This window comes from Piliocolobus tephrosceles, chromosome 7 (genome assembly GCF_002776525.5).
Source record: "Piliocolobus tephrosceles isolate RC106 chromosome 7, ASM277652v3, whole genome shotgun sequence".
NCBI lineage: Eukaryota > Metazoa > Chordata > Mammalia > Primates > Cercopithecidae > Piliocolobus > Piliocolobus tephrosceles.
The window spans coordinates 147,567,656-147,585,070 of NC_045440.1; the positions used below are offsets into that span (position 1 = coordinate 147,567,656).

Consider the following 17,415-nt stretch of genomic DNA (forward strand, 5'->3'; position numbering starts at 1 on the left):
ATCAACTGGGCGAGGCCTAGTGGTGGTGGGGGGGATGGCAGGCCTGCGTCCACTGCAGGAGGGTGCAGGTCCAGCCGGGACAGGCAGTGTGCGAAGGACAGGAGTGCCCTCAGGGCACTGCAGCCAGGAGGCAAGGAGCTACAGGGAAGGCTCCCAGTGGCGGAGGCACGGCTGGCCTGGCCACACCATCCAGCAGGGCATACAGCCAGTAATTCCTCCCAGCCGAGGAACCCCTCCAGTGGAAAAGGTGGCAGCAAAAGAAACAGACGCTAAGTGGAGATGTAGATGGTTCAGGAAGAAGAAAATAGCAGAGAAAGAAAATCTCTGATTAATATCCTCAGGGAAATAAGTGGGCATCATGCATTCTCAGGACAAGAGGTGTCACCATGGAGAAGCCACATTTAGAGAATAAAAATGACCTTCTGTGAATTAAAGATGCCATAATAGAAGTGGGAAAAGTATAGAAAAATTGGAAGAGAAAGTTGTGGAAATTTCCAGAAAATAGAGGAAAAAGGCAAAAATATGGAAAGTAGGAGAGAAAGAGAAGAATGAACTAGTAGGCTGAACCCTGAGGCCAGTATTCCAATCAGAGGCACCCTAGAAAGAATGGACAGAGACAGGAGGTCAAGAGATGATGTAAAAGCATGCCCCAGTGGCTGGGCGCGGTGGCTCACGCTTGTAATCCCAGCATTTTGGGAAGCCAAAGTGGGCAGATCACTTGAGGTCAGGAGTTCAAGACCAGTCTGGCCAACATGGTGAAACCCCGTCTCTGCTAAAAATACAAAAGAATTAGCTGGGTGTGGCGGCACATGCCTGTAATCCCTGATACTCTGCCCGAGACAGGAGGATTGCTTGAACCTGGGAGGCAGAGGCTGCAGTGAACCAAGACTGCACCACTGTACTCCAGCCTGGGTGACAGAGTGAGACTCTGTCTCAAAACAAACAAACAAATCAAAACTAGCTGGGCATGGTAGCTTACGCCTGTAACCCAATACTTTGGGAGGCCAAAATGGGAGGATCACTTCAGCCCAGGAGTTCGCGACCAGGCTGGGCAACATGGTGAAACCCCATCGTTACAAAAAATATTTTAAAAAACTTGCCAGGTATGGTAGCACATTCCTGTATTCCAGCTCCTTGGGAGGCTGAGGCAGGAGGATTGCTTGACCCTGGGAAGTCGAGGCTGTAGTCAACCAAGATCAAGCCACTGAACTCCAGCCTGGGTGACAGAGCAAGACTCTGTCTCAAAAATAAATAAATAAAATAAAAACCTAATAACACAGCAGGGGTGGGCTTCTGCTTCTGGCATTATGGTGGTCTGTTATTCTGAAAAATCTTTCCACTATGGAATACCTGAAATACTGATGAGTTGGCCAGCATCCTTCTGATCAATCAGAAGGGGAAACCCAGGCCCACAGAGGCCCAGAGGGGAAGTGAGGGGTTAGAGGTCTCCACTGGCCCCTGGGTGCCTGCCTGCTTTGATTTCACATGGGAGATGAGGCCTTTCTTTGCACTGGGCCAGAGCCCACCTGTACCAGACCCTCCAAGGCCCCTCCTCAGCAAAAGGTGATTGATGAGCCTTCCACTGTACACTCTGGGGTAGTCTGTTTTCTTTTAGAATTTCTTTTAAATCCTCTCTCCTGAGAATTTGTAACCACGGTCTGTCCTCATGTAGTTGTAGGGTTCAAAGTTATTCTTTGTGTTGGACTGGGAAGCCCTTAAGCTGAGACATTGGCCTTGTAAATGGGCTGGGCTGAAGTGTCCCGGGTGGGGTGACCAGTGTCCTTCTGAATGTTTGTGTCCCAGTGAGGCTGCACGGCAGTGGCTCTGGCCTGGGGTTCGCGACTGCGGGAAGCACTGCTTCCCTGGAGCACAGGGTCTCGGCTCTGGTGTGGGGCCAGCAGCTCCCCACAGACCCAGGACCAGCAGTATTGGTTACAGTCACAAAACACACACATCAGCACAGGAAGGAGCACTAGAGCAGAAAGTAACATAATTTGGGTTGATGAGATACAGAATAAAAATAGCAAGGTAAAGAGGTGAAAGTGAGAAAGGGCAGGGTCCTGTGAGGACAGAGCCAGTGTGAAAAGAGAACCAAATACAGTCTAGAAACTAAACTAGAACCATTTCCATTAAAGAATAAGGGGGTGGGTGTGGCAGCCGGTTACAGACACTGAAGAGAGTGCACCAGCTAGACAGGGATCTGGGGACAACCCGGAGGGCAGCCCTGAGCTGGCAGAGAGAAGGGGGTGCAGGGCAGGCGTCAGGTGAGCTGGCCGAGCACCCCTGCAAGAGAGCACGAGTCCAGAGGTGGGAGAGGCCCAGACTCACCGGCATCATCAAAGGGAGATGCTGTGGAGGGGCTGCCAGGAGACACTGACTTTCACAGCCCGTGCCAGACCTGTTCCCTGGAGCCCTGTCACCCGCCACCCAGGGCAGAAGGACGCTGTGGGGCTGGGGCAGAGCAGGAGCCCCCACCCCCTGCACTGGCGAGGGCGTGGAGGCTCTGCGGGCTGCGGGTGAGTGACAGGTGTGCAGGGGATCCCATCGCCAGCAAGGAAGGAGCTGAGGAGGAGCGGGAGGCAGGCAGCCCGTTGCCCTTTTCTCTGTCAGGGAGGGAAGTGTCATGCAGCTTTAGGGAAACCACTGCAGTGTTGCAGTCCCAGGATTTCTGTGCAGTGCGTCACTCCTGCGGGGCTGGTGGCCTCCTGCAGACAGCCTGCCGGTTCCACTGGAATCCTCATGCTGTGCCGCCTGACCCTCCCTGGCCTCTGTGGTCTCTGCAGGGTGGGAAGTGGGAGCTGAGCCCTCCCATCTCACTGTATTTGTCAGGCCATTGCAAGTTTTGTCGTTACCGTGGTCTTCTTCTCACCTATCCAGACCTGAGCAAGGCAGAAAACACAGAAACTAATGCTTTAGAAAATAAGCAATTGGCAAAACGTTATGTTTTATACTTAGTTCTTCGAAATAAGTGAATTAAATACTTAAGCTGCTGCCTAATCAAGAGAAAAGGGAGAAACAAGCCAAGTGTTAAACAGGAGGTGAATAGATGTGGGGACAGTGAGGGGTGGCGCAGGGACAGCGGGGGTGGCGCAGGGACCACAGAGGTATGTGAGGGGTGGCGCAGGGACCACGGGGGACGGTGAGGGAGTGGTGCAGGGACCGTGAGGGGGACAGTGAGGGGCGGTGCAGGGGATGTGAGGGGCAGTGCAGGTACCGTGGGGGGACGGTGAGGGGCAGTGCGGGGACCGTGGGGGCACGGTGAGGGGCGGTGCAGGGACCTCAAGGGGACGTGAGGGGCGGTGCGGGGACCGTGGGGGGACAGTGAGGGGCGGCGTGGGGACCACAAGGGACTAGCAAGGCCCACCGAGGGGACCGCGTGCCCCAGTGCAGCCACCTCTGAAAGCCCAGCAGTGAGTGCTCTAGGAGAGCACCAGTTCCAGGCAGTGCTCCGCGGGCTCTGCAGTGGGCTCTCCCAGTCCTCGGGGCTATGTCACCCCAGGGAAATGAAGCAAAAAGGACAGTTTCCAAATTATTTTTTTTTTTTTTTTTTTTGGAACCGGGGTCTCGCTCTGTCTCCCAGGCTGGAGTGCAGTGGTGTGATCTCGACTCACTGCAACCTCTTCCAGCCCGGCTGAAGTGATCCTCCCCGAGTAGCTGCGGCCAGAGGTGCCTGCCACCATGCCCAGCTAATTTTTGTATTTTTAGTAGAGACGGGATTTCCCCATGTTGGCCAGGCTGGTTGTGAATTCCTGACCTCAAATGATCTGCCCGCCTCAGCCTCCCAAAGTGTTGGGATTACAGGCGTGAGCCACTGCACCAGGCCCCAAATTCTTTTTGTGACCTGAGCGTCACCACGAAAGAGATCTAGGGACTAGCCTCACTCAGGGTCCACCCTCCCCGCCCGTGCCCCTGCTGCTGAGCCCAAGTCAGAGATGGTTTCAGGTGCCTTTGTTGGGATACGGTGACCCTCGATATCCCAAAACTTGGACCGAAGCAGATTCCTATCACCTCACCTCCCCTGCTGTGATTGCTGACCCTGTGAACAAAATCCATATTGCCTGGCATAGGGGCTGGCTCTGTCCTGACGGGGGGTCGCCCCAGAGGTGAGAGGCCAGTTCCACATTGGGAGGATGGCCCTCACACTGATCGATGTAAGAAGGAAAACCACACGGCCACCACGCTCATTGCTGATTCTTATTACAAACTCAGTCTAGGCCGGGCACAGCGGCTCATGCCTATAATCCTAGCACTTTGGGAGGCCGAGGTGGGCGGATTGCCTGAGCTCAGGAGTTTGAGACCAGCCTGGGCAACACGGTGAAACCCTGTCTCTACTAAAATACAAAAAAATTAAAGTAGTTGGGTGTGGCAGCGTGCACCTATGGTCTCAGGTACTCAGGAGGCTGAGGCAGGAGAATTGCTTGAACCTGAGAGGAAAAGGTTGCAGTGAGCCAAGATCGCGCCACTGCATTCCAGTCTTGGCGGAGTGAGACTCCGTCTCCAAAAAAAAACTCAGGTGGGGCATGGTGACCTACACCTGTAATCCCAGCACTTTGGTAGGCCGAGGTGGTTGGATCGCTTGAACCCAGGAGTTTGAGACCAATCTGGGCATCATAGTGAGACCTCTGTTTCTAAAATAAAATAAAATAAAATTAGCCAGGTACCGTGTCATGCACCTGTAGTCCTAGCTACTTGAGAGGCTGAGGTGGGAGGATCACTTGAGCCCAGGAGATGGAAGCTGCAGTGAGCTCAGTTCGTGTCACTACACTCCAGCCTGAGTGACAGACCGAGACCTTGTCTCCAAAAAACAAAACAAAAAACCAAAATCCTACAATGAACCACCCAAAGAGTGGAAGAAACCAGAGGTTTTCGGTCTTCACTTAATAAAATGTTTATATAAAAATCCCAGTGCATTCCCACAAATTATTAGAGGCGACAAGAATTTAGCAGGATGCTGTTGGAGGACCAGCAGCTGAAGCTTGTCTGCATTCCTGTGTGCTAGACTCAGAGGTGCCAGCTCCTCTGTGAATCTGTCGTCACAGATTCTGGGGAGCTTCCGAGGAGAGTCCCGCAGGGCCTGAGTCGACCATGGGGTTCGTGCCTGGAGGTGCCGGTGACCCCAAAGGTAGTGCTAGAAGTGGCCAGTGGCCCCATGAAGGGGATGAGGGGTACAGGTGGAGATTTTTTGTCTGGGTGGTGCCTCTCAGGGCCTTTGCTCTTGTAGGGTTGTTGCAGGGTCTGTGTCAGAGACAGGCGTTATGGGGACCACTGGCTACACGGGAGCCAGGTGGGGGGTGTAGGAGGCACAGAGCATAGGTGTGGGTTCCAGTGGTCTCAGGGTCCTCTTGGGTGAGGTTGTCAGCCCATTGTGAGGAGGGGTTTGTGGCGAGAAAAGGGTGTGAGATGGTTGCCCCAAGCATGGAGAGCCGGGGGCCAGCAAGCCTCGCAGGACTGTCGGGAGCACCTGCACCTTTTGATTCTTACAGGCTGGGTTTAAGGTGATTTCTTCAGATACAAAAAAGTATAAATCACAAAGGAAAAGATAAACAAGTTTGATATGACAAATAAAGGAATTTGTTCTGAAAAAATGCACAGAACTGCAGATGAACATCAACAAGAAAAATTACCAAAGAAGATACTACACATAGTTTTCTCTACTTCATAAGAAGTGGAAAGGCTCACCCATGGCCCTAGGAGCAGCAGTGGATGGGGCCTAAGGCCAGTGGGAACTGGCACCCACACCCCAGCCTGGCCCTCTGTAGCACATCTGCATCAGCCCGGGGAGCCTCACAGCAGCCCTGGGTCAGGTGCTACCACTGCCCTATTTTTTTTTTTTTTTTGAGACAGAATCTCACACTGTCACCCGGGCTGGAGTGCAGTGGCGCGATCTCAGCTCACTGCAACCTCCGCCTCCCGGGTTCAAGCGATTCTCCTGCTTCAGCCTCCTAAGTAGCTGGGATTACAGGTGAGTGCCACCATGCTTGGCTAATTTTTTGTATTTTTAGTACAGACGGGTGTCACCATGTTGCCCAGGATGGTCTCGAACTCCTGACCTCATGATTCGCTCGCCTCAGCCTCCCAAAGTGCTGGGATTACAGGCATGAGCCTCCGCGCCCAGCCACTGCCCCATTTTATAGGTGAGGAAACTGAGGCACAAAGAGGCTGAGTAACTCATCCCAGGCCATACAACTGGGGAGTGGGAGAGCCATGACTAGGCCTGGGCAGTCCGGCCTGCACCTCTGAGCTGCTTTTTAAAGCAGATGTGGGAAGAACTGCTGTGAAATCAGAAGGGGAGACTACAGCTCAGAAAAATGGGGCAAGAAAGGGCCAGAACCACGCAGCCAGCCAACGTACACATAGAAAGGTGATCGGCCTACTAGCTGCAAACAGGTGTTATCTCACATTAAGCAGTTTGGAGAAAATTAAAAGTAATTGTTTGAAAATACCAAGTTTAGATTGTGCTTTGGAGCAGGGCCTGCAACAGCGGGGCTGTTGGGATTGGCAGTTGGCAGTCACCCTGGAGAGAGCAGGCCCATCAGAAGAACTCAAGATTGGGGCAGCCGAGGTGGTCCCAGCAGTGCCCCCTCGGTCTTGTGCCTTGTGCGGCCCCTTCCCTGTGCAGTGGGCGCATCCTCTCAGGAGCTCTGGACTTTGCCCTGCCCTGAAGCTCATGGTCCCTTTGTGTTTCCTCCACCAGTTTCCACATCTCCGCCTGGTCCTCAGCAGGGCTGTGTGAAAGGTTCTGGCCTCAGTTTCTCTCCCTGTGCCTCCATGTTCCCCCTTCACCCAGGGCCCAGCCCCACTGACCACTCGCACATCGGCACCTGAGTTCGGCCCATGTCCTGGGCTCCAGGCCCTACAGCCAGTGTTTTCTGACTCTCCACCCAGATGTCCACACCACTCGAAGCCTGGGTGGCCACCTGCCCAGCCTCTGCCTGCTCCCAGCTCTGCCTGTGTGGTCAGCCCAAGGCCACAGCTGGGTCACATGCACAGGCACCGGCACACTGCCAGGAGCTGCCCACCCGTGGGAGGGCCTTATGCTGACCCTGGCATCCTGGTGCCCCTCCGCCCTGCCATTGTTCTCCCTGTGGCTCTTCCCGCCCACACTGTGCCCAGCACATCGCCTTGGGCAGAATGTGTGGCACAAGTCTGTGAAGGTGGGTGGGCATGGCGCTGCTCCTCTTGTCTCTGTGGCAGACTGGAGTGGGCAGGAACTTGTGGCCAGAGGGCATTTTTGGGAGGAGGTTGGTACTTGCACCAGTTTTCTTTGGTGACAAAGCACCAAGTGCAAATTCAGTGGCTTCAAACACCAGAAATGTATTTTCTCACAGTCTGGGAGACCAGAAGTCCAAGCTCACGATGTTGGCAGGATGGGTTCCTTCTTGGGGGCCCAGAGAGAGAATTCGTTTTAGGCTCCCCAGCTTCTGGGGGGCCATGGATGCAAGGCGTCCTTGACCGGAGGCTGCCTGGCCCCAGTCTGTGCCTCCACGTCACATGGCCATCTTCCTCCTGCCCCTGCATCTCTTATAACGATGTCATGTTGGAGTTACGGCCTACCCTACTTTGCTATGACCCCATTTTAACGGTCACATCTGGCCGGGCGTGGTGGCTCACGCCTGTCATCCCAGCACTTTGGGAGGCCAAGGTGGGCAGATCACTTGAGGTCAGCAGTTTGAGACCAGCCTGGCCAACATGGTGAAACCCCATCTCTACTAAAAATATAAAAATTAGCCAAGTATGATGGTACACACTTGTAGCTCCATCTAGTCAGGAGGCTAAGGCAGGAGAATCACTTGAACCTGGGAGGCAAAGGTTGCAGTGAGCCGAGATCAAGCCACTGCACTCCAGCCTGAGAGACAGAGCAAGACTGTGTCACTACACTCCAGCCTGAGTGACAGACCAAGCAAGACTGTGTCTCAAAAAAAAAAAAGTCTCATCTGCAAAAACCCTATTTCCAATAAGGCCATGAATTTGGAGGGACACTATACACCCCTGTGCAGTCCTGGAGTTCTGTGCTTGGCTGGTGTACTAGGGAGTGCACTGTGCAGGCTGCCATGGGATTTCTGTGCTTGGCTAGTGTACTAGGGAGGGCACTGTGCATGCTGCCATGGGATTTCTGGAAGGGGCAGGAGGCAGACAGGTGCTGGGGATCGTCACAAGCCCACGGCCTGCAGCCGCTTACCACTGGCCGGTGTCACAGCTCTGCAGCGCTTCAGCGAGGGTGCCCTGGAGTACCTGGCCAACCTGGACCGGGCCCCAGACCCCACGGTCAGGAAGGACGCCTTTGCCGCCGACATCTTCAGCGCCTACGATGTTCTCTTCCACCAGTGGCTGCAGAGTCGAGAAGCCAAGGTACGCCCCGCAGCTGCACCAGTCCACACCTGATGCCAGGGTGCTCTCCTTCCCCATTCCCTGCCCATGGCAAATTGATTGGAGGATGGTGGTGGTGCACTGGCGAGCAGAGGTGCCCAGTGGGAGGTGGCTCACCTTTATTTATCTTTTTGAGACAGAGTCTCACTCTGTCACCCAGGCTGGAGTGCAGTGGCGTGACTTGGCTCACTGCAGCCTTCGCCTCCCTGGTTCAAGTGATTCTCATGCCTCCTGAGTAGCTGGGATTACAGGCGCCCGCCACCACTCCCAGCTAATTTTTGTATTCTTAGTAGAGATGAGGTTTCACCATGTTGGCCAGGCGGGTCTCGAACTCCTGACCTCAGGTGACCCACCCGCCTTGGCCTCCCAAAGCTCTGGGATTACAGGTGCGAGCCATCGTGCCCAGCCACCTTTAGGCTGCCACACCTGCGCAGGGCCCCACCTGCAGTTCCCATCCTTACGACTTGTGCCAGAGGTGCCTCGTCACTGTGGGTTTTTCCTTCTGCCCAGAAGCCCAGTGCTGCTGGGGGCACTAAGCATCCCTACGGACCCCCTGGGCCTGGCCACCATCTGGCTTGCTGTCGTCTCCCCACAGCTGACCTCTGGGTGCTGGGCTCACTTCCCAGCCCCTGTAGCACCCACTGGTAGCCCAGTGTTGGTTCCTGTCTGTCCCGGTGCTTGCTGGACATGCTCTGAGCAGTCAGTGTTGACTGAGCAGCGTGAGCTTCCCGTCCACTGTCCCCTCTCAGCTCCGTCTTGCCGTGGTGGAGGCTCTGGGGCCTATGAGCCATCTGCTGCCCAGTGAGAGGCTGGAAGAGCAGCTGCCCAAGCTCCTCCCTGGGATCCTCGCCCTCTACAAGAAGCACTCAGAGACCTTCTACTTGTCCAAGGTATCTGCAGGCAGGGCAGGTCTATGGTCTAGTCCCTGAGGACCCCTCCAATCAGATTCCCCTGGGGGTGGCCGTGAGTCCTCTGCTAGGGCTCAGTGGTGGGTGGGGGTGGCCCTGAGTTCTCTGCTAAGGCTCAGTGGTGGGCTGTGAAGGACAGGGCCCTCGTGGGGACCAGCTTAGTTTTCCCATCGCTCTGCCCTGGATGGTGCCAGGAACCTGGGCCTTTTGGTCTATGGCACCTGTGGCCTAGGGAGCCCCCTCCCTGGGCCCTCCTGCCCTCCTCCCTGGCTCTGAGTTCTAGAGGTAGATGAAGGGCCTCCTCATTTGAGCCCCAAGGTGGGGCCCATGTCCTCCTGGCCCATGTCTTCCTGTGGCCCAACTGGGAGGCTCTGGTTGACCTCACAGTCAGTTCGGGGGGCTGGAGGTAAGACTGACGGTCTCTTCTGCCTACCCCGAGCAGAGCCTGGGACAGATCCTCGAGGCGGCCGTGAGTGTGGGCAGCCGCACATTGGAGACCCAGCTGGATGCCCTCTTGGCTGCACTGCACTCCCAGGTAGGAGGCGGGCATCAGTGGGCGGGTTCAGGTTCTGCACACCTTTCCATGGGAAGTTGCTGGACGAGGGGTGCAGAAAGCAAGTTGGGGTGGATGGCTCAGCCACGCGGGGCTGAGGACTGGGTATTCCCTAAAGGTCACTTGGGTAACTTCTTACCGATGTGGCGATGCTCTTGCCCTGCCCAGCAGTGGCATGTGCAGGTGACATATTAGCCCCCAGGATGGAGGTGGCAGGAGTGAGTGCCCAGGCCCAGTGCAGGCCCAGTACAGGTGGTCTCGGAGAAGGTCAGCGCGGAGTGAGTGCCCAGACCCAGTGCGGGCCCAGTACAGGTGGTCTTGGAGAAAGGTCAGTGCGGCCGAAGCGCCAGCTGGGGGAGACTGCCCTGGGTTTCTGGGGACAGAGCTCAGAGGAGCAGAGGAGAGGCCCTGCGCTGCAGAGTGGGGGTCTTGAAGGCCCTGCTGGAGAGGAAGCAATGTGGGGCGGAAGCTGAGCATCTGGGACCCCTCCCCAGGTCGGGTGAATGAGGCCTGAGAACAACTGAGGGACGCAGGTGCTGGGTCGCCCATGACCCTGGCACTGGGGGTCGTCTGTCCATGGGACTTTCTGGACAGAGAGGGGAGAGGGACAGGAGCTAGAGAGGGTGGTGTGGTGAAGTCTGCAAGGAGACTTTCTGAAAATAAGTGTGGAGGTGTGGGCTCGTGGGGAGGTGGGCTTACTGCTTGGCTCTGCCCCTCACCTGGCCCACTCCAGCTGGGCCCCACTCTCCACCTCCTGGATGGTCCTGGCTGCATCCCAGAAACAAAGGGGAAGAGGGGATGGCAGTCACAGAGCTAGTAAACATAATGTAAGTGCTGTGAACAGTTACATGGTAACAGACTTAAAACTGGATGAAATGGTTAGGTTCCTAGAAAGATAAAAATGTCAAAATTGGTATGAAAAGCAGGAGAGAATTGAATAAGCCAGTAAAGCAACAGAAATAATATTCTAAGACCTTCCTTCCTTAAAACAAGCCCAGGACCCAAATGGTTTCACGACTGAGTTCCACCAAACTTTTGAGGAACAATTAATTCCTGTCCAGTGCAAGTACACTTGGAAATAGAAAAGATCCAGAGCTACCTCTTTCATTCTGTGAGGTCTGGCTCAAATCCCCGGCAGAGCTGTATAAGGAAATGCAGGTGTGTCATGATGAGCATAGAGGTGAGGTTTTGCATAAAGTAGCAGGTTACTGAACCCAAGACCATCCTTTTACTTGTGTATGTATGTATGTATGTATGTATGTATTTTGAGATGGAGTTTCACTCTTGTCGCCCTGGCTGGAGTGTTGTGGTGCAATCTCGGCTCACTGCACACTCTGCCTGTTGGGTACAAGCGATCTCCTGCCTCAGCCTCCTGAGTATCTGGGATTACAGGTGCCCACCGCCACACCTGGCTAGTTTTTCTATTTTTATTTTTTCTATTTTTAGTGGAGATGGGATTTCTCCATGTTGGTCAGGCTGATCTCGAACTCCTGACCTCAGGTGATCCACCCGCTTTGGCCTCCCAAAGTGTTCGGATTACAGGTATGAGCCACGGCACCCAGCCAAGACCATACTTTTCAAAACACCTTATGCGGGAAGGCTTAGCTCACAACGCAAGGCCTATCCAGCGTTTGGGAGCTGTCAGTGCACTTCGTCACAGTAATAGACTAAAGAAAAATAGTGTCTGAGTTCAATCAATGCAGAAAAAACTTTTGATGATTTTTTCTTTTCCCCTGAGATGGAGTTTTGCTCTTGTTGCCCAGGCTGGAGTGCAATGGCACAATCTCAGCTCACTGCAACCTCTGCCTCCCGAGTTGAAGTGATTCTTTTGCCTCAGCCTCCCAAGTAGCTGGGGTTACAGGCGCCCGCCACCACACCTGGCTAATTTTTGTATTTTTAGTAGAGACGAGGTTTCACCATGTTGGCCAGGCTGGTCACGAACTCCTGACCTCAAGTAATCCCCCTGCTTCAGCCTCCCAAAGTGTTGGGATTACAGGTGTGAGCCACTGTGCCTGGCCTGAAATTCTGAACAACTAAGATTGGAAAGGAACTTCCCTAATTTAACAAAGTTTGTATACCCGAACCCTCAGTCTTCTTCATAACTGATGGGAAGTTTTAGGCAATTCCCTGTAAGGTCAAGAACAGGAAGGGCCTGCCTCTCGCTGCAGGTAGGGTCCTCTGCTGGTTCTACAGAGAAAGAAAAGAACCAGGAGGGAAGGGAAGATGGTCATTATTCATCACCCGTCCACCTTCCTGGCCAAACTATTAGGACCAGTCAAAAGTTCCGGCAAAGCGTGGTGGCTCACATCTGTAATCCCAGCACTTTGGGAGGCTGAGGAGGAACTGCTTGAGCCCAGGAGTTCGAGACCAACCTGGGCAACGTAGGGAGACCCCATCTCTACAGAAAAAAATTAGCTGAGTATAGTGGCACAGATCTGTAATCCCAGCTATTCAGGAGGCTGAGGTTAGAGGATCACTTGAGCCCAGGAAGTTGAGGCTGCAGTGAGCCATGATCATGCCACTGTACTCCAGCCTGGGTGACAGAGCAAGGCCTTGTCTCAAAAAAGAAAAAAAGTTCTGCAAGTTTGCCAGTTACAAGACCAACCTACAAAAGCCGAGAACATTTTTCTACACCAGTACTGACCAGCTAGAAAGTGTATGAAAACACTATCTGTAATAGCAACAGAAACTTATTAACAGCCAGGTGTCGTGGCACATGCCTGTGGTTCCAGCTACTCGAGAGGCTGAGGTAGGAGGACCGCTTGAGCCCAGGAGGTTGAGGCTGCAATGAGCTGTGATCACGCCAGTGCATCCCAACCTGGGTGACAGTACAAGACCGTGTCTTAAAAAAAAAAAAAAAGAAGAGGCTGGGCACGGTGGCTCACACCTGTAATCCCAGCACTTTGGGAGGCTGAGGTAGGCAGATCACAAGGTCAGGAGATTGAGACCATCCTGGATAACACAGTGAAACCCCATCTCTACTAAAAATACAAAAAAATTAGCCAGGTGTGGTGGCGGGCGCCTGTAGTCCCAGCTACTCAGGAGGCTGAGGCAGGAGAATGGCGTAAACCCGGGAGGGGGAGCTTGCAGTGAGGGGAGATCATGCACTGCACTCCAGCCTGGGTGACACAGCGAGACGCCGTCTCAAAAAGAAAAAAAGAGAGAAAAGGAAAGAAACTTATTATGTGTAGTAATTAATGAAGAATGTGCAAGAACTCTATGGAAAAAAAGTTTACAATTCTGAAAACAGTATTGAAAAAGAGATGTGGCATAATATCATTTACACAGTCTAAAAATGAACAAAACAATACACATTTGCAAAAACTAAAAACAAAGAATGATTATGTACATGGGGTGGGGATGGGAGTAGAGAAGGGATTGAAAAGGGAAATTAAGAATATACAAAAGCTGAGAAGGTAGAAAAATGTGTTATTTCCTATTCTTTGAGCTATCCATTCATTTCTTTTGTTTTTCCATAGCATTTTAGGTTTTGTTCATATTTATCTATAGCAGTTATTTATTTAATTTTTTTAGAGACAGGGTCTTGCTCTGTCCTGCAGGCTGGAGTACAGTGATGTGGTCACAGCTCACTGCAGCTTCCAACACCTGGGCTCCAGCGATCCTCCCACCTCAGCCTCCAGAATAGCTGCGACTACAGGTGCACGTCACCATGCCTGGCTTTTTTTGTTTTTAATTTTTTGTAGAAACAGGGTCTCAACCAGGCACAGTGACTCACACCTGTAATCCCAGCACTTTGGGAGGCCGAGGCAGGCGGATCACCTGAGGTCAGGAGTTCGAGACCAGCCTGGCCAACATGGTGAAACCCCGTCTCTACTAAAAAATACAAAAAAATTAGCCGGGTGTGGTGGCGGGCGCCTGTAATCCCAGCTACTCAGGAGGCTGAGGGTGGAGAATCGCTTGAACCCAGGAGGCGGAGGTTGCAGTTGCAGTGAGCTGAGATTGCGCCACTGCACTCCAGCCTGGGCAACAGAGTGAGACTCTGTCTCAAAAAAAAAAGGAGAAGAAACAGAGTCTTACTCTGTTGTCCAGGCTGGTCTCCACCTCCTGGCTTCAGGTGATCCTTTTGTCTCAGCCTCCCAAAGTATTGAGATTACAGGTGTGAGCCACTGCACCTGGCCTATAGCAGTTATTTATAACCTTGTATTATATATGTGAAAATATTTGCTCCTACTTTGTCATAGAGTCATTGATTCATTCTTGAGACAGGATCTCGCTTTGTCACACAGCCTGGAGTGCAGTGGCGATAACAGCTCACTGCTGCCTCGGCCTCCCAGGCTCAGGCGATGCTCCTGCCTCATCCCCTCCCCCAACCCCAGTAGCTGAGACCACAAATTATGCTACTTCATCCTTTATGTTTTAACTCTGTTTATGATATTTTTTGGCCATACAAAGTTTTTTAATTTTTACATTATCATTTATCCATCTTTTATGTTATAGTTCAGGTTTTGTTATACATAGAAAACCCTTTCAAATTCAGGGATTAGTGGCCAGGAACAGTGGCTCATGCCTGTAATCCCAGCACTTTGGGAGGCTGAGGCGGGCAAATCACGAGGTCAGGAGTTTGAGACCATCCTGGCCACCGTGGTAAAACCCGATCTCTACTAACCAATACAAAAAGTTAGCTGGGTGTGGTGGTGGGTGCCTGTAATCCCAACTACTCGGGAGGCTGAGGCAAGAGAATTACTTAAACCTGGGAGGCGGAGCTTGCAGTGAGCCGAGACTGCGCCACCTCATTCCAGCCTGGGTGACAGAGTAAGATTCCATCTCCAAAAAAAAAAAATTCAGTAATTTTTGTTTTCTGAATTCTCCCAGTTTCCCCTATGCTTTTATTATTAATAGTATTATTGAGACAGTCTCTCACTGTGTTGCCCAGGCTGGAGTGCAGTGGCATAATCTCGGCTCACTGCAAGTTCGTTGAGATGGAGTCTCGTTCTGTCACTCAGGCTGGAGTGCAGTGGCCGAATCTCAGCTTACTGCAAGCTCCGCCTCCGCCTCCGGGACTACAGGTGCCCGCCACCTCGCCCGGCTAGTTTTTTGTATTTTTTAGTAGAGACGGGGTTTCACTGGGTTAGCCAGGATGGTCTCGATCTCCTGACCTCGTGATCCGCCCATCTCGGCCTCCCAAAGTGCTGGGATAACAGGCTTGAGCCACTGCACCCGGCCAATGGCGTGATCTTGACTCGCTGCATCCTCCGCCTCCCAGGTTCAAGTCATTCTCTTGCCTCAGCCTCCTGAGTAGCTGGGATTACAAGTGTGTGCTATGGTACCGGGCTAATTTTTGTATTTTTGTATTTTTTTTTTTTTTTTGAGACGGAGTCTCGCTCTGTTGCCCAGGCTGGAGTGCGGTGGTGCGATCTCGGCTCACTGCAAGCTCCACCTCCCGGGTTCATGCCATTCTCCTGCCTCAGCCTCCCAAGTAGCTGGGACTACAGGCGCCCGCCACCACGCCTGGCTAATTTTTTGTATTTTTAGTAGAGATGGGGTTTCACCGTGTTAGCCAAGATGGTCTCGATCTCCTGACCTCATGATCCGCCCACCTCGGCCTCCCAAAGTGCTGGGATTACAGGCGTGAGCCACTGTGCCCGGCCAATTTTTGTATTTTTAATAGAGACAGGGTTTCACTATGTTGGCCAGGCTAGTCTTGAACTCCTGACCTCAAGTGATCTACCCACCTTGGCCTCCCAAAGTGCTGGGATTACAGGCATGAGCCTCTGCGCCTGGCCCCCTATGCTTTTATTATTTAATCTGTCTGGGATTTATTTTAGGGAAGGAATGAGAATCCAACTGTATCTTTTTTCGAGATGAATACCCATTTGCATTAGTTATATATTTCTGTGTAACCAGTTATCGCAAAACTTACCACCTTAAAACAACAACATCTAGGCTGGGTGCAGTGGCTATGCCTGTAATCCCAGCACTTTAGGAGGCCAAGGCAGGTGAACCACAAGGTCAGGAGTTCGAGACCAGCCTGACCAACATAGTGAAACCCTGTCTCTACCAAAAATACAAACATTAGCCAGGCATGGTGGCACGCGCCTGTAATCCCAGCTACTCAGGAGGCTGAGGCAGGAGAATCGCTTGAACCCGGGAGGCAGAGGTTGCAGTAAGCCAAGATCGCGCCATTGCACTCCAGCCTGGGCAACAAGAGTGAAACTCTGTTTCGAAAAAGAAATAACAAGGAGCTACCTGGGAACCTAGAGCTGGGCCCTGGGGCCAGCTCCTCCACCTCACCGTGCTTCCTGATAGTTCTCTAAGAACCCAGGTTGGCGTGTGGCCCTGTGGGCCTGGGGCCTTTGCTGTGGTTACCTCTTCTGGCCCATAAGAGGGCTCTGCTGAAGAATTGCTTTGGAGCCCTTTGTGCAGAGACCCTGTCAGTGCCCTTTGCTATGACACCTGCGAGTGGGGACCTAGGATGTCACACCTAAATTAGTGGGGGTGTGCTTCTGTATCACCCGCTAAGGTACTGTGGAGCCCAGAGATGCATCTGCCAGTGTCCTTAGTTTTTTGTTGTTGTCTGTTCATTTGTTTGAGACAGGGTCTTCCTCTGTCCCCGGGCTGGAGTGCAGTGGCATCATCACAGCTCACTGCAACCTCAACCTCCCGGGCTCAGGCAGTCCTCCCACTTCAGCCTCCTGAGTAGCTGGGACCACAGGCATGCACCACCATGCCCAGCCAGCAGCCTTAGTTTTTGCTTTTTACCAATATGACTTCTTTTTCCTTATGATTTGGAACAAGTGGACTCCAGAAGTTTTGGGTTCCAGTGCTTTATGTGTCCTGGAGATTCATGCTTTCCAGCCTGCGGTCCTGGGCGTCATGCCTGGGCCATGGGAGACTCCTCTCTAGTCAAGAAATGTTTCTTGGGAATCTCTTCTCCTGCCGCTGGTTGGAGGGGTGGAGGGTGGCAGGAGCAGGATGTGTCCCTGGAGACTTGACAACAGCTGTGTGTCTGCCTGTTGCTGCCCGTCTCCCGCTCCCCCACCGTAAGGAGATGGGGCTGGTCCCTGGAGCGCCTCTGATTACAGGGGATGAGATTGTCCTGCACCCAGGGCTTGGGTGAGAAAGAGCCTGGAGTGCCTGCTGCCTGCTGTAGGCATGGGGTGGAAACCCAGAGCCCTCTGCCCAGCTGCCCAGGCCCAGAATCGTCAGAGGGAGGCAATCCTTCCTTCTGGCCTCTCTGGTCTGTAACCTCTGCCCTGTTCCTGGAGCAGATCTGTGTGCCTGTGGAGTCCTCAAGCCCCCTGGTGATGAGCAACCAGAAGGAGGTGCTGCGCTGCTTCACTGTGCTGGGTGAGTGGTGGGCCCAGCCTTGCCCACGGGCATCTGTGGATACTCATGGGGTCACCACCTGCTGCATGTGGAGGATGGTGGTGGCTGGGGTCCTGGTCCGGGATGAGGAGGTCCCTGTTTCCACCTCTCCTGGGCCTACCTGTGGCTCCAGAGTTCTCTGAACCAGGGCCTTGACAGCGGCTGCAGCCTGGAACGTTGTTCTCCTCTGAGGAGCGTGCTGCTGACCTGCCCCCTGCTGACCTGCCCAAATCCTCGGGCGCCTCCACTAATGGTCCAGTC

At 53.3% G+C, this 17,415-nt stretch overlaps 1 protein-coding gene across 6 annotated transcripts in view; it reads left to right on the top strand.

Annotated features, from left to right (window-relative positions):
• The window catches only part of MROH1 (maestro heat like repeat family member 1), a 119,274-nt gene that overhangs the window by 38,334 nt on the left and 63,525 nt on the right, over positions 1-17,415 (top strand). For all 6 annotated transcript variants that reach the window (XR_003307382.1, XR_003307383.1, XM_026449740.2 and 3 more), the window contains 4 exons: positions 8,198-8,349; positions 9,117-9,257; positions 9,718-9,810; positions 17,058-17,136. Coding sequence is in view for 4 of the 6 variants with exons in the window: in XM_026449740.2 (XP_026305525.1) it covers positions 8,198-8,349; positions 9,117-9,257; positions 9,718-9,810; positions 17,058-17,136 (465 nt within the window). In the remaining 2 variants the exon portion in view is untranslated. The remainder of the gene's footprint in view (positions 1-8,197; positions 8,350-9,116; positions 9,258-9,717; positions 9,811-17,057; positions 17,137-17,415) is intronic.